This window comes from Pyrus communis, chromosome 12 (genome assembly GCF_041283825.1).
Source record: "Pyrus communis isolate YQ-2024b chromosome 12, ASM4128382v1, whole genome shotgun sequence".
NCBI classification, from domain to species: domain Eukaryota; kingdom Viridiplantae; phylum Streptophyta; class Magnoliopsida; order Rosales; family Rosaceae; genus Pyrus; species Pyrus communis.
This window is the reverse complement of record NC_142576.1, coordinates 24,433,606-24,450,759: the sequence shown is the minus strand read 5'-3', so window position 1 is coordinate 24,450,759 and position 17,154 is coordinate 24,433,606. Positions and strand designations below refer to the sequence as shown.

The window sequence follows — 17,154 nt, the reverse complement described above, 5'->3', positions numbered from 1 at the left end:
TATATTAGTATGATTCTAATTTACATCTGCTTCTTATCAAAAAAATTTATAACATAAATTTCAATATGTATGCTTACAACGCAAAAATTTTCGTGTCGTTTCGTAAATTACAAATAATTCACTAATACTTCATACATGGGTTCTCTTGGCACAGATTTGAGTTAGAAAGTCAGGAGAATTCTAAAATCAGCATCAGACACTTTAGAACAATTTGACAAAATAGGGTGTGGATGTGTTCTAATATTCCTTTCAATAAACAACAAAAAGTTATCCCCTAGATGAAAAAATAACCAAAAAGAAAAAAACAGTTGCTATTTGTACCTGACTAAAACGTTATCCCCTAGCTATTTTACCCCAATGCCTCATGAGTACAAATGCATTCTAAATTTGAACCTGACTAAAAGTTGATAAAAGGCTGGAATTTCGGGTCATCTTTCACTTCCGGCTGCTTCTCTTTCTTAGTCTCTTTTGCAGCTTCCTGCAGAATTGAATAGATAAAGAGTGATTTACGATCAGCATCACATCAAACTGGCAACGCTTGTAAAATAATTCCAAAGTCAGTTGAAGGAAGTCATGAAACAAGAGAAGCAAGAGTACCTTTTTTGTCTCCTTTGGAGAGCAACTGGCATTTGATCCGAAAACAAGTTTTCCCCGAGCCTGACAACTGGTAGCTTGTGAACTAGATCCTGTAGAAGGTTGTGCATTTCCATTGGTGACTGCAGGTTTCTTGTCTTTGGATCCTGAGGAAGAAGCTGGTGCTGGCTTATATTTCAAAGGCTTCCCATCCAAGCATCTTCCAGATCCAGTAAAAGGGTTAAATTTAGGTTCACCATCAGCAGGATCCTCTTCAACTGCAAGAAAATCAGAAACTCATACAATTCCTTTCTGTTTTCTTTTTGTGCAATGGAACACTATTATGTTGAAATACATAATAGTATTCAAAATTAACAGGACTACAAACTACGTAATTTCTGTGCCTTGAAGTATGCCTCTAGAAGTATGTGCATCAATTAAAATGTATAATGCCTACGTCTAAATACACAAAACATTGAATTCCATTACCTTGTTGTTATTGACCTCTTTCTCAGTCGGAATCGCCAGAGCTTCGGAACCATCGTCCAGAACTGTGGAGGAAGAGACAGTCGACCAGGACCACTTCGCCTTCATTCACCTGAGGCCGGAGCTGAAGCGGAGGGTCAAAATTATAATATATCATATTGACGGATTCTCAGACACATTTCATCGGACACCTAGTGTGCCACGTTCCCATATGCTTTCTTGTAAGATTAATTGAAGAACAATACTTAGTCTTTGAACAAAATTAACTTCCAGATGAGTAATTTAACAGAAAAGAAGCAACAAAAAAAACCCAGAAATCTTTAATTGAAGAACAATACTTAGTCTTTGAACAAAATTAACTTCCAGATGAGTAATTTAACAGAGAAGAAGCAAAAAGAAACCCAGATATATTTTAAAAAAAAAATTGTCTATAAGAACTCAATTTTCACCACCATCCATTATATGACTAAATGCAGGCTACACAAATGTCACTGGAAAATCAAGGGTAGCAGCAAGCAACTTTATTCTCTAAAAGCCCAGGCCAAAAAAAAGCAAAAAATTATATAATTCCAAACCAAACAAATCAAAAACAGGACACACAAATAAAAATTTCATATATTTGTTACTAAATCCGTTTTTCTGATTTCATTTCGAATTCACTGGAACAAAAAATACATAAATCCATAAAAAAAAAAATACCTAAATGAAAAAAAATTAATTAGAAGCTTTCAACTGAGAGATTACCTGAAAAGCGGAAAGTTTCAGCAAGCGAGAATAGAGATGAAGCCCCCATCCCCCTCTACTAATTGCTAGCAAATGATCCAACGGTTATATTTCTGGTTTCACCAGCAGAAGATGAAGCACATGGGACACAGATAATTTCAACAAGGCATCCACAAACATAAACAAGTGACCAAAAAACCTGACCATATGACAAGTTTGAGGGTTATGCCATATCAAAAAGTTTAAACTTTGTTGTTGAAATTTCTCAGCTAAATGTGTTCACTTATCCATAATACAATTTAAAAGGATGAAAAAATAACAACAAAACACAGAACACAGGCACTTTACCCCAATGCCTCATGAATACAAATCCATTCTAAATTTGAACCTGACTAAAAGTTGATAAAAGGATAGTACTTTTCTTATATGTATTTGTACCAGCCAAGGTCAACAAAAAAATTAATGAGCAATCCAAAAAGTAGCCAAAACCGCTTCAGCCATATGCATCATGAAACACATTCTAAGCTATCTGGACAGACTATCTAGAAATATTCTCTGACATACTGTTGCAAAAATACCTCTATAATAAACACAAAACATTGAATTCCATTACCTTGCTGTTATTGACCTCTTTCTCAGTCGGAATCGCCAGAGGTTCAGATCTGTCGTCTGGAACTGTGAATGAAGACAACGTCGACCAGGTCCACGTCGCCTTCACGCACCTGGGGCCGGAGCTGAACAGGAGAGTCAGAATTATAATATATCATATTGACAGAATCTCAGACACATTTCATCGAACACTAGTGTGCCACGTTCTCATATGCTTTCTGGTAAGATTAATTGAAGAACAATACTTAGTTTTTGAACTAAATTAACATCCAGATGAGTAATTTAACAGAAAAGAAGCACCAAAAAAAAAAAAAAAACCCAGAAATCTTAATTGAAGAACAATAGTTGGTCTTTGAACATAATTAACTTCCAGATGAGTAATTTAGCAGAGAAGAAGCAAAAAGAAACCCAGAAATCTTGACAAAATTGCCTATAAGAAATGAAATTACCTCGAACGGAGCTCGCTGCAAACAACACAACCACTCATTAACACGTTCAACCCCATTTGCACATAAACAATTTGAAAGATTTGAAAAAAGAGAGCAAAGAAAAAGCTTATATAAATCATCATATGATTAAATGCAGGCTGCACAAATGTCACTGGAAAATCAAGGGTAGCAGCAAATTTCTCTAAAAGCCAAACCAAACAAATCAAAAACAGGGCACGCAAATATAAATTTCATCAATTTGTTTACTAAGTCCGTTTTTCTGATTTCATATCGAATTCACTGGGGAAAAAAAAAACATAAATCCAAAGAAAAAAAACAAACCAAATGAAAAAAAATAATTAGAAGCTTTCAACTGAGAGATTACCTGAAGAGCGGAAAGTTTCAGCAAGCGAGAATAGAGATGGAGCCCCCATCCCTCAATTATAATATATCATATTGACGGATTCTCAGACACATTTCATCGGACACCTAGTGTGCCACGTTCCCATATGCTTTCTTGTAAGATTAATTGAAGAACAATACTTAGTCTTTGAACAAAATTAACTTCCAGATGAGTAATTTAACAGAAAAGAAGCAACAAAAAAAACCCAGAAATCTTTAATTGAAGAACAATACTTAGTCTTTGAACAAAATTAACTTCCAGATGAGTAATTTAACAGAGAAGAAGCAAAAAGAAACCCAGATATATTTTTAAAAAAAAATTGTCTATAAGAACTCAATTTACACCACCATCCATTATATGACTAAATGCAGGCTACACAAATGTCACTGGAAAAGCAAGGGTAGCAGCAAGCAATTTTATTCTCTAAAAGCCCAGGCCAAAAAAAAGCAAAAAATTATATAATTCCAAACCAAACAAATCAAAAACAGGACACACAAATAAAAATTTCATATATTTGTTACTAAATCCGTTTTTCTGATTTCATTTCGAATTCACTGGAACAAAAAATACATAAATCCATAAAAAAAAAAATACCTAAATGAAAAAAAATTAATTAGAAGCTTTCAACTGAGAGATTACCTGAAAAGCGGAAAGTTTCAGCAAGCGAGAATAGAGATGAAGCCCCCATCCCCCTCTACTAATTGCTAGCAAATGATCCAACGGTTATATTTCTGGTTTCACCAGCAGAAGATGAAGCACATGGGACACAGATAATTTCAACAAGGCATCCACAAACATAAACAAGTGACCAAAAAACCTGACCATATGACAAGTTTGAGGGTTATGCCATATCAAAAAGTTTAAACTTTGTTGTTGAAATTTCTCAGCTAAATGTGTTCACTTATCCATAATACAATTTAAAAGGATGAAAAAATAACAACAAAACACAGAACACAGGCACTTTACCCCAATGCCTCATGAATACAAATCCATTCTAAATTTGAACCTGACTAAAAGTTGATAAAAGGATAGTACTTTTCTTATATGTATTTGTACCAGCCAAGGTCAACAAAAAAATTAATGAGCAATCCAAAAAGTAGCCAAAACCGCTTCAGCCATATGCATCATGAAACACATTCTAAGCTATCTGGACAGACTATCTAGAAATATTCTCTGATATACTGTTGCAAAAATACCTCTATAATAAACACAAAACATTGAATTCCATTACCTTGCTGTTATTGACCTCTTTCTCAGTCGGAATCGCCGGAGGTTCAGAACTGTCGTCCAGAACTGTGAATGAAGACAACGTCGACCAGGTCCACGTCGCCTTCATGCACCTGGGGCCGGAGCTGAACAGGAGAGTCAGAATTATAATATATCATATTGACAGAATCTCAGACACATTTCATCGAACACTAGTGTGCCACGTTCTCATATGCTTTCTGGTAAGATTAATTGAAGAACAATACTTAGTTTTTAAACTAAATTAACATCCAGATGAGTAATTTAACAGAAAAGAAGCACCAAAAAAAAAAAAAAACCCAGAAATCTTAATTGAAGAACAATACTTGGTCTTTGAACAAAATTAACTTCCAGATGAGTAATTTAGCAGAGAAGAAGCAAAAAGAAACCCAGAAATCTTGACAAAATTGCCTATAAGAAATGAAATTAACTTGAACGGAGCTCGCTGCAAACAACACAACCACTCATTAACACGTTCAACCCCATTTGCACATAAACAATTTGAAAGATTTGAAAAAAGAGAGCAAAGAAAAAGCTTATATAAATCATCATATGATTAAATGCAGGCTGCACAAATGTCACTGGAAAATCAAGGGTAGCAGCAAATTTCTCTAAAAGCCAAACCAAACAAATCAAAAACAGGGCACGCAAATAAAAATTTCATCAATTTGTTTACTAAGTCCGTTCTTCTGATTTCATATCGAATTCACTGGGGGAAAAAAATACATAAATCCAAAGAAAAAAAACAAACCAAATGAAAAATAATAATTAGAAGCTTTCAACTGAGAGATTACCTGAAGAGCGGAAAGTTTCAGCAAGCGAGAATAGAGATGGAGCCCCCATCCCTCTAGCCCTAGCCCCTCAATTGAATCGCCCACCCACCCTCTGTGCAAAACCCCTAATCTCTCTCTGCAACAGACGCCAAATACCTCTCCCATCTCTCTCGGCAAGGGACAGGAACCCAGAAGACGCCATCGAATTCTCCCACCTCTCTCTCTGCAAGGAACAGGAATCCCAGAAAACCCTCGACGATCTCGAACCACCAATTCTTCCTCCTTGTCTCCCTCCCATTTTTGTATGGTTTTGGCCAGCATCAAGTGTAAAAGAGAAGAATACACACGTGTGCTTATCTACTTCGTAATGTTATTTTGTTAAATTGCAACATTACAAAGGTAGATTGTATTATGCGATTGATAAGTGCAAACTAGATAGAATTCTCGTATTATATGGATAGCCGGTACATAATTGTTTGTGGGATCACTTACTGAAAGATTTTTTTATTTAATACATAAGTTGCAAGTACCAAAACATAAAGTAAAAAGAGAAAAACATCACATTATATATTAGCACAATCAAACTTCAAAATAAAAACCTTTTGAAACGAGCCACTTTCAATGCAATTGCTAGTGCTACTTTATCTTTGATGTCATCGAATAATTGAAAATAGGCATATCTCCACGATGTCTTTAAGATCAACGTGCCGCAAACGCCCCAAAAGCCTACGATAAAGCCAAGTACCACGCTGACATAGAGCCACAACTTATCCTTTCCATCTTCATTCTCGTCCTTTGCATCCTTAGCAGTAAAAGTGTCATCTTCAGGGCACTTAGTTGAGAGAGGAACACCACATAGCCATTGATTGCCCACATAAATGGACGAAAAATTTAGCGTTTGAAGCTGGTTTCCAGTAGGAATTCTTCCAGACAAGTTGTTGTAAGACAAGTCCAGGTGGGACAAAGAGGTTAAAGATGACAAGCTTTGAGGAATTTGTCCCGAAAGGTGGTTGTGTGAGAGATCAAGAGTTTCGAGCCAACGCAAGTTTCCGACCTTGGAAGGGATCTTTCCAATTAATTGATTCATGGACAAATTCAAGGTGCCCAACATAATGAGGCTGCTTATTTCTTCAGGGATTTCACCTTGTAAATTATTTGATGAAAGATCAATGGTCTTTACAAGATATAGAGTTCTGTTGTACACAAGTTCTTCTCCTTTTAGTGTCAGTGTGGCTTGCTCCAACACATCATACTCGTATTCAGAAGAAGAAGAATCATCATTGACTAGTGAAGTTAAGTTATCCAAACACATGGGAATAGTACCTGAAAGGTTGTTGTGACTAAGGTCGAGGATGTGAAGGCCTTGAAGATTGCACAGTTGTTGGGAAATACATCCACTAAAATAGTTGGACCGTAATCGTAGCCTAGACAACTTAGATACGTTTGACCCTCCTATCCATAGAGGTATTTTCCCAGATAACTTGTTGTCTCCAAGATCAATACTCCTCAAACTTGAACAATTTTGCAAGGCATCAGGAATTTCACCGCCAAAATTGTTATCGTTGAGCTTTAAAATTTCCAAGGAACGTAGTACCCCCAATGAAGTGGGAATAGTACCAGACAAATTGTTTTGACCAACATCTAAAAACATCATAATGCTCTCCATATTCCATGCATGAGGGAGTTCTCCAGAAAACTGATTGCTCCTTACAGACAGGACTTTTAACTCCTGCATGTTACAAATAGATGGAGGAATAGTGCCATTCAAATGATTCTCATCAAGTAACAATTCTTGCAATTTGGGCATCATTTGGTCAATATTTGAGGAGATTGGCCCAGAAAATAAATTGCCTTCTAGATAAAGGTAATCGACATTAGGGAAACACCAAAGTGGTAGTGGACCCTCCAACTGATTATGACTCAAATCAATAGATGTTAAATTTGGAAATTTCAAATGGGATGGAAAGTTTCCATGAAAGTGATTGTAAGGCAAGTATAAGCGGGTGAGTTGGGAAGATATCTTCAACAACCATTCCTCAGGTATGGAATCCAAGATTCCATTACCCATAAGGACAACATCAGACAGTTCAGTTTGAGTTTGAAGCCATACCCAAAAGCCAAGTTTTATCTGACAATTCATGATCCATATTCTGTGGAGCTTGAAAGGAGGAACCCTATCATAAGCCCCGTCGAGAATGAGGGACATGGGTCGGTTTCTATTTCCTACTACAAAATCTTCTAATCTGATAAGATTTATGAAATGGGCTTCCGTTAGAATGCCTTCCCATGAATTACCAACTAGATGTAGGGAAACTAGCTCACAGAGCTGTCCAATACTTTCTGGAATTGAGCCGTTCATCTTATTATAACTGAGGTCTAGTGTTCTTAAGGACGACAAGTTTCTGATGGAATCTGGAATTGAACCTGACAAATTATTATAAAAGAGGTCTAGCGTTCTCAAGGACAACAAGTTTCCGATGGAAGCTGGAATTGAGCCCCACAAATTGTTTTCTCTAAGGTTGAGATTCTGCAAACTTTTAAACATTCCTAAAAAGACCGGCAATTGGCTTTCAAGCTGGCAATCAGACAAATCTAGTGACTCTAATGTATTACTTGGACAATTTGAGAGACTCCTCCAGAACTCTTCAATCCCCCCATCAAATTTGTTATCTGAAAGACTTAAGACTTTTAGCTTGCATAAATTTCCACTGACTTTTGGAATTTGACCTTTTAAGCCTATATCAGATAAATGAAGGTTTTGCAGAGATTTGAAGTTTGAAAATTCACTTGGAAAAGAATCCCTGAAATCATTCCCGGATAGATCAAGTGTTACGAGGTTGGTAAGATTAAAAAACCAGCCGGGAAATGAAGAACTTTTAATGCCATTAGACGACATATCAAGGACCAACAGTGATGTGAAGTTAATCCTCTGTAGTGAAAGTGGAAGGAAGTTAATTCTCTGCAGTGAGAATGGAATGCTTTCAATTTTGCACGAAGATAAATGTAACTCTAACAATGAAGGAAGCATGTTAATATCATATGCCTAACTGACTCCTGTGCTGCTAAGATCAACGCCTTTTAGATTAATGTATTTCAGGGAAGTGAGGTGAGAAAGCCAATTCAAATTTTTGGAAGATAAGCCAAACACATTCCCGCTCGACCTGAGATCAAGAAAATTTAGGCTTGACAGGTTACCAAGAGAAGAGGGAATCTCTCCTCCAAATAACGCATAGGAGAGATTGAGATATTGCAAACTTTTAAGCTCCCCAATGAACTTAGGAATTTGATTGTTATCAAACACATTCTGGCTCAAGTCCAGGTAATTTAAATGTTTCAAGCTCAACAGAGAAGCATTTATCTTACCTCCCAAAGAAGCATTTCCCCACACTTCACCATATATATCGTCAGATGGATTCCGGAGGTCCATCTTCATGACATGACCGGTGCTGTTGTTGCATGAAATACCTTCCCATTGGCAGCAATCATGACCCACCCAAGACGAAAGCCTACCAGAATGATCAACAAGATGTTGTTTAAAGACGAGAAGCGCTTGTCTTTCTTCTTCAATGCATGAATTTGTCTTCACACTGCTTGAAATTTCATCACCAGCCAAACAGAAACAGAGTTTAGTAGTACTCTGCATGCAGGAAGAGACCAAAAGCAAAAGAAGCAAATAGTGAGCAATACTGAGGTGACAATGGCTATCCATTATTACACACAATTTTTTTTTGCTTTGTTGGTGAGATGTTTAGCTACTAAAATTAGTACGATATCGAATTTATAGGAAAAGATTATCGATGTAGGTAGGAGAGCTGAAAACGAAAGTCGTCGGATGGAGAAAAGAAAAAAGGGTAACTGAAATGAGTGGTGGGTGTTCACAGCCCCTTTTACAAGTTTGCAGGTCCCTTGTCGACATAGCTAGTACTTGATTGTGATGGGTTGTTGAATTAAGGGTCTTCATGTTCCATCACAATTTACAACTTATCAACTTGCTTACGAAAAACAGATTTGGATATGTTGTTATATTTTACACCACACATGCTGGTAGACTGGAATTAAGGGTCTGCATGTGGAAGTTTTTGCACACCGATTAGCTTTCTTACTATACACAAAAATATCCCTAATTAAAGCATGCCACACATCATCACATTGCTATTATATGAAGTATATTTCTCATTGGCAAGTAATATACTCTCCTTAGCCCAAGAGGATATGAAATTGGTTGAGTACACTGTTCTAGCCATTTGGATCAATAAGCTCAAGTTTGCATGGTACAAAACCCTAAATACTCAGACATATGATATCCAATCTTCCACTTTACAAATCACATATGGGTAAAATAATAGCTCTAAAGAAATCGGAAGAAGTAAAAGGCTTTAGAACACAAATATACCTGAGGTGCCAAAATATGGAGTTGAGGAAACGTTATCTTCTTATTTTGAGGGAAGAAGAATGCAGCTCTGAATTTGGACACGCAGCTCTGAATTTGGATCCATTTTCTTAACCCCGCGGTCCCTATAACCCATAAATTTTTCTAGTGTCGTTCAAAATCACAAATACCCAAGACGAATTGAAAAACTGCAGAGATTAGTCAAAAACACCTGAACAACACCATATTGGCTGTAGTAAATAACAGTCCCCTAAATTTATGTATATTTTTTAATGACACTAAAGATTAATTTTGAATTTATGGTACTATCAAATTAATGTATATAGCATACCTATAGTAGTATGATTCTAATTTACATCTGTTTCTTATCAAAAAAAAATTATAACATAAATTTCATTATGTATGCGTACAATGCAAAAAATTTTGCAAGTCTTCAGGTTCCATCACAATTCACAACTTGGATATTTACAAGTTTGCAAGACTTCAGGTCTTCATGTTCCATCACAATTCACAATTTGAAAAAAAATCACCCAAATGAAAAAAAATTAAGGGTCTTCATGTTCCATCACAAGTCTTCAGGTCCCTTGTCGACACAACTGGTACGTGGTTGTGATGGGTTGTGGAAATCCATATGCGGCGAAAACTTTGAATTAATGGTCTTCATGTTCCATCACAATTCACAACTTATCAACTTACTTACGAAAACCGATATGAATATGTTCTTATATTTTACGCCACACATGCTGGTAGACTGGTAGTCACTACTTGGATATTTACAAGTTTGCAAGCCGTGTAGGAGCAGATATTATGAATGCATGAATGAGATGGCTAACTACCTGTGGAAGTCTTTGCACACCGATTAGTCTTTGGTGGAAAATCCATATGTTGTAATCAGTGGAAGTCTTTGCGCACCGATTAGTCTTTGGTGGAAAATCCATATGTTGTAATCAGTTATCCGATACATCGATAAAGTATAGAATTTTTGACAATTGCATTGTGTTGTAATCAGTGGCGAAGTTAGGATTTTTAAAGAATAGGGTCATAATATCAACTAAAAAAAGCTTTATTGAGCTATTTCATCGAGCACCTAGTAGGTACCTGCCAATTCATGTCAACATATGCTGAAAGTTTATGTTAACATATGTCGACAACTACTATTGTTTGTAGCTTTTAGAGGGTGGGTGCATGATACTATGGAGTAATATTGAAGGTTGGCAAGGTTTTTTAACTAAGGTATTTCATCGAGCACATGGTGCGCACAATAGATCGCACAAGAAAAGAGAAAATGAAGACAAATGTGATAGAACAAGTAGAAGAAGGAGGTTGTAATTTAGTTTGCATTAGCTGTTTATAAGGATCATATACAATACACAAACAAATTTACATGAGGTTTTTAAAGTTATTGGGGTCAAGGGTAACCAATGACCCCATGCTAGTTTCGCCACTGGTTTTAATGATTGCATGAGATTTAGTGAAATGGTTTTCTTCTAACCCTAGTTTTTCCACTCAAAGTGCATTTTTATGTGCATTTACCGCCACATGAATTATTGTTGATGAATGTGATCAGATTTGTTTACTACTTAAATCTCAAAACTTAAACTAATTCAATCGCAATTAATATAAATGGTAAATGATAATGGTCATGACCATTGAAGGATAGCGAGCAATTTGCACTCTTCCATGCAACTAGTAACATAATAGAAAGCAAACGAAAGACTCTTCATCAAGAAAAATTATTGAAACAGACTAGAACATATCCAAATAGTATGTATAACATATACTGTGTAAGCGTTGTCGGTATTGACTATGGTACGCACGAGAGGGAGAGAGATGTGAAAAGGTTTTGCTAATTGTGAGATATATATAGCTGCTAAGTACTTTTTCTTTTGCCACTGAAGTATTACAGTCTGGTTGTATTTCTCTTCACTTGTAAGTGAGAAGTTTTAGGTTCGAATCTCGTGAATGACAAATTTGATACTAAATTAGGTTGCCTATTGTCTAATTTAGCCGAACTCCACCATCCTCTTAGTCTAAAATATATCGTTGTACTTAAAAAAATAAATTACTTTTCCTTTTTATATATAGTGATTATCATGGTATATCCGTGTACTAGTCTGACTAAAATTAGTTTCACTCAAGAATTGTGATTCCTTCTTACACAAGTAATCATACTATTCCTAGGATTACAATGATCATCTTTATGAAATATAATCCTAATTAACACCACTTTGGTTTCTTCCTGATTTAACATATGCCATGTAAACCCTAGTTTTGGACCCTGTTGGAGAATAATAAAAGCGGAAAGTGTGAGAATATATTTAGCTTTCCTTGCTCTTATGGACTTAGGTTTGCATCTTTCAATTAGGATGTGCTTTATTTCCTGTTTTGAATTTAGTCTTGTTTCTTGTTTTCCTTTAAATTCCAAATTCCCTATGTTAAAAAACCGATTTATTGGAAAACGAAATGAGTGGCGGATGTTCACAACCCCTTTTTCAAGTTTGCAAGTCCTTTGTTGACACAACTGGTACCTGGTTGTGACAGGTTGTAGAAATCCATATGCAGCGGAGACTTTGAATTAAGGGTCTTTATGTTCCATCACAATTCACAACTTATCATCTTATTTACTATTCTTTTCTTATGGTAAATTACGAAAACGGATTTAGCTTTGTCGGGTTGAACAAGTTTGCAAGTCCATCGCCTACACCACACATGCTGGTAGACTGGTAGTCACTACTTGGATATGACTATTGTGTCATTATTTACAAATTTTCTAAAAGGTGAAATTGTTGTTAACAGTCTAAAACAGTCATTGTTACACTCGTTGCTTTCTTATTTGTTTTTCACTAATAAGAAATACACGAGATTTCCTATGGACTTTTCCAAATTTTAATGAAGCCGTGTAGGAGCAGATATGGTGAATGCATGAATGAGATGGCTAGCCGTGGAAATTCATATATCATACTTGATGAAAGGAATTGGAAGAGACAATAGAGAGGCGATTGGCAATCCAAGCGAGCATCACTTACTATTTGCGGCAATAAGTATTTGTGACGGAAAAATGCTTTTTTCGACGGCATTTGACCCTCGCTAATGACACTTTGTTTTGTAGTGATAGAAGGGAAGAAAATCCTACTCCCATCCATTGACATGCCCTTGGAGCACTTGGGAAACTGGTAATTTCATCAATCTCAGACTCCACATACAACTCATTTTCTCTGAACACAAACTCCCTCTCAACCTTATTTCTCTTCCCTCACCAATCCGTGCACATGCAAGCTCCAGATCAACACCCCCCCCCCTCCCAAAAAAAAAAAAAAAAAAAACCTTTTCTTTACCCTTTATTCGACACTATATCGTATAAACCGCCACCACTCTCCAACACATTAAGCTAATTTTGTAGTAGTGTGAGTAATCCACTATTACTTGCAAAACGAAGAAGGTGGTTTTACTATTACTCGAACTGGTGCCTTTGAAGATAAAATCTCACAAGCCATGTCCATAATTTAATTCGTACATCAACAGAATCTCATTTAGTGTGGGATGTAATGAAATTCCTTTGCGAGGTTACAAGTTTTAGGTAAAAACCTAACTTTTGTTAACCTGATCATTAATATTTTTGTTAATTGATGACATGACAGCATTGTCAACTAAAGCCATGCCACTTTATTAATTAACAAAGCATTTGACAAAACAAATCAACGGAAGTACAAAAGTGCCAAAAAAAATTAAACTTGTATGAAAAATGATCAAATTTTGAAAAATTTTAGAATAATAAAAGGAGAATTACTCATTTATTTATTTATTTATTTACCGTGAAGGCGAGCTTCGAATCATTTATTTAACCTATAATTGAGAAAATTCACATTTAGATATCTTAGAATTGTAGGTGCGAGCAATAACTACACTCTTGGTGAATTAGTACACACTTTTGATGAATTTTTACACATAATTTAAAGTTGTGAACTTTGTCGTGTTTATTCTAAGATGAAATTTTGTGGCTAATGAATAGATTAACTCGAGTTTATCGTGTTTTGTAGGTTATCTCGACCAAACTCTTGCCTCTTGTCGACATTTTTTAGTGTTCTTTTTGTCTACCATAGATGCTATTAAAAACTTTAAGCCTTTATTACCAAAAACTTATGAAATGTAAATATAATTTTTATATCTCAAATATACCTCTTTCATTGTTAGTACGCTTGTGTATATTTTCGTAATGTGATTCTTTCATTTTTGAACAAACGAGTAGAAGAATGAAGTCTCCCACTGATCTAGCCATAATAACCTACTTTAAATTTTTCATTGGTAATAAACAAACATAAAACCTCTCATTTATAAATAAATAATAATAATAATAAACCTCTCATTTAATGGGATGAAATTATCTTTACTGGTGAATTAAGTGGTGGTATTGTTATCAGATTCTGCCGATGATTATTCAAAGATTGTAGATTTGCTAAGCCGGTTTGCAATTCATCATATGAATGTTAGCTCCTCCTGCAGAAAGGTAGGTTGCTGTTTCATTCACTACGGAACTTGTCTGTCTACTTCACCGATCTTTTTCATGGCTAGAAATTCAAAATCCCGATTAAAATCTTTTTGTATGCTATAACTATCAGCACGGAGCTGCTGGAGCAGATGTTAATTCTGTTTCCACAGCATCAAGGATTGATGCAATTCGATCGGTGTATGGGGGTGTCTGTTGCTCGCAGTCTGATGAAATAGAAGCTTTTTATAAATGGTATGAAGTATTCATGCAATGCCATATCAACACGAGAAAATTATAGTGAATCGTAGGTGACAGTTCTCTAATTTCACGCCTTGGAGGCTATTTATATAAGTAGTCCCCTAATTTTGTTTTAACATACTGATGTCAGAATTACATCATTGATATGTTCTTATTCGTTTTTCTTTCAAACCACAGATAGATCGGTAGATTGCAGTGATCTGAAGAGAGCTCTAGAAGTTGTTTATGCTGCAACATTGCCAAAAGCATCAAAACCCTTCATATACATGTCAATTATGTTACCACCTGAACATGTTGATGTGAACGTTCACCCAAACAAAGAGAGGTATGGTGCTTCTACTTTCTAGTGTTTAGGGTTGTGTGAGATTATTTAGAAAATTCATGAGCCTTTAAAACGCCAAATATATACATTTTTATCAAAAAAATGAACTCTTTTGTTTATGCAGGTAAGCCTTCTGAATCAGGAAATCATCATTGAGACACAAACATTTCAGGAACAATAGACAGAATTGCACTTATCTTATGAAAAAAACACACAAAACCCACCAAGCAGAAGAGCAGAAACATTCTAAGCTATCTGGACAGACCATCCAGAAATATTATCTGATACAAAGTCGCAAATATGCCTCTATATCAAACACAAAACATTGAATTCCATTACCTTGTTGTTATTGACCTCTTTCTCAGTCAGAATCGCCAGAGCTTCCGAACCGTCGACCAGGACCATGTCACCTTCACACAACTGTGGCCGGAGCTGAAGAGGAGATTCAGAATGATAATATATCATACTGACTTATATTCTTGTTGCAAACATAAACAAGTGATCAAATAAAACCTAACCTGACCATCTGACAAATTTGAGGGTTTTGAGAAACAAGAGAATCTGTTTTTTGCCATATCAAAAAGTTTAAACTTTGTTGTTGAAATTTCTCGGCTAAATTCCATATTTTGTTGTGTACAGAACCCCAGATTTACTCTGTTAGCAGAGACAAACAAATAATTATCCAGCAGTACAAAAATTATTAGCGTCCGACCAAATGCTGCTAGAAAATTGTTTCACTGACAAAAATTCATAAATTATTGACAAAAAAATTCTTACAAAATCGATATTATATTACATTTGAATATGAATGAGGATAAATGGTTGAAAAACACAGAACACAGGCACTTTACCCCAATGCCTCATGAGTACAAATGCATTCTATTAATGAGCAATCCAAAAAGTAGCCAAAACCGCTTCGGCCATATGCATCATGAAACACATTCTAAGCTATTTGGACAGACTATCTAGAAATATTCTCTGATATACTGTTGCAAATATGCCTCTATAACAAACACAAAACATTCAATTCCGTTACCTTGTTGTTATTGACCTCTCTCACAGTCGGAATCGCCAGAGGTTCAGAACCGTCGTCCGGAACTGTGAAGGAAGACACCGTCGACCAGGACCACGTCGCCTTCATGCACCTGCGGCCGGAGCTGAAGAGGAGAGTCAGAATTATAATATATCATATTGATAGATTCTCAGACACATTTCATCGAACACTAGTGTGCCACGTTCTCATATGCCTTCTTGTAAGATTAATTGAAGAACAGTACTTAGTTTTTGAACTAAATTAATATCCAGATGAGTAATTTAACAGAAAAGAAGCAACAAAAAGAACCCAGAAATCTTAATTAAAGAACAATACTTGGTCTTTCAACAAAATTAACTTCCAGATGAGTAATTTAACAGAGAAGAAGCAAAAAGAAACCCAGAAATCTTGAAAAAATTGTCTTTAAGAACTGAAATTACGTTGAACGGAGCTCGCTGCAAACAACACAACCACTCATTAATACGTTCAACCCCATTTGCACATAAACAATTAGAAAGATGCGAAAAAAGAGAGCAAAGAAAATGCTTATATAAATCATCATATGTCACTGGAAAATCAAGGGTAGCAGCAAGCTACTTTATTCTCTAAAAGCCAAACCAAACAAATCAAAAACAGGGCACGCAAATAAAAATTTCATCAATTTGTTTACTAAATCCGTTTTTCTGATTTCATTTCGAATTCAATGGGGAAAAAATATACATAAATCCATAGAAAAAAAAAAACCCAAATGAAAAAAATTAATTAGAAGCTTTCAACCGAGAGATAACCTGAAGAGCGGAAAGTTTCAGCAATCGAGAACAGAGATGGAGCCCCCATCCCTCTAGCCCTAGCCCCTCACTTGAATCGCTCTCTGCAAACACTAGACCCATCCCCTAATCTCTCTCTACAACAGACGCCAAAAAAACCCTCAAATCTTCAAACCCAATTCAATCGCCTCTACAAGTTCGTTCCTTTTCCCAGTTCAAGGGTTCAACTTCTTCTCCTTCTTCTTCCTCTTTGTCTCCCTCCTATTTTGTATGGTTTTGCAGCATCGCAGAAATGGAAGAACAGCCTCTCCTTGACCCCATATATCTCCCATCTCTCTCTCGGCATGGGACAGGAACCCAGAAGACGCCATCGAATTCTCCCACCTCTCTCTCTGCAAGGAACAGGAATCCCAGAAAACCCTCGACGATATCGAACCACCAATTCTTCCTCCTTGTCTCCCTCCCATTTTTGTATGCTTTTGCAGCATCGAGACGTGGAAATGTTCCACATTTGATCGTATTAAGAGAAAATAAGAGTTTACATATCTTCATCTCATTCTAACTAATTGTGCATGTGTTAATTACCAAGTTGGGGATAATATCGGTATTGTTAAAAATGAGCCGTATGGCTCGTCTCTCTGATAATTCTACATGGTAT

At 36.0% G+C, this 17,154-nt stretch overlaps 1 protein-coding gene and 1 long non-coding RNA gene across 4 annotated transcripts; both read right to left on the bottom strand.

Moving 5' to 3' along the window:
* Nucleotides 1–178: 178 nt before the first annotated feature.
* LOC137744146 (receptor-like protein EIX2) lies at nt 179–17,001 on the bottom strand. 2 transcript variants are annotated; one of them, XR_015954310.1, is made up of 6 exons: nt 16,656–17,001; nt 5,262–5,396; nt 2,396–2,516; nt 1,063–1,183; nt 598–851; nt 179–478 (listed from the first exon to the last, which is right to left on the bottom strand). XR_015954310.1 is itself a non-coding variant. In XM_088681859.1 (6 exons), the coding sequence occupies exon 1, from the start codon at nt 8,266–8,268 to the stop codon at nt 5,827–5,829; it is 2,442 nt and encodes an 813-aa protein (XP_088537985.1). In that variant the 5' UTR covers nt 8,269–9,001; the 3' UTR covers nt 179–478; nt 598–851; nt 1,063–1,183; nt 1,804–1,981; nt 2,396–2,516; nt 5,262–5,826. The 2 variants fall into 2 exon arrangements, 1 of the variants encoding a protein (XP_088537985.1); XM_088681859.1 differs by lacking the exon at nt 16,656–17,001 and adding an exon at nt 1,804–1,981 and having other exon boundaries at nt 5,262–9,001.
* On the bottom strand, nt 14,432–16,661 carry LOC148692566 (uncharacterized). 2 transcript variants are annotated; one of them, XR_015954316.1, is made up of 4 exons: nt 16,518–16,661; nt 15,733–15,841; nt 15,036–15,128; nt 14,432–14,630 (listed from the first exon to the last, which is right to left on the bottom strand). It is a non-coding gene; the product is annotated as an uncharacterized LOC148692566 (long non-coding RNA). The 2 variants fall into 2 exon arrangements; XR_015954315.1 differs by having other exon boundaries at nt 14,446–14,630; nt 15,733–15,853.
* Nucleotides 17,002–17,154: the final 153 nt, after the last annotated feature.

Bases quoted from the DNA above. Each gene is read 5' to 3' on its own strand.
- LOC137744146 (XM_088681859.1), bottom strand. From the start codon at position 8,268: ATGCTTCCTTCATTGTTAGAGTTACATTTATCTTCGTGCAAAATTGAA.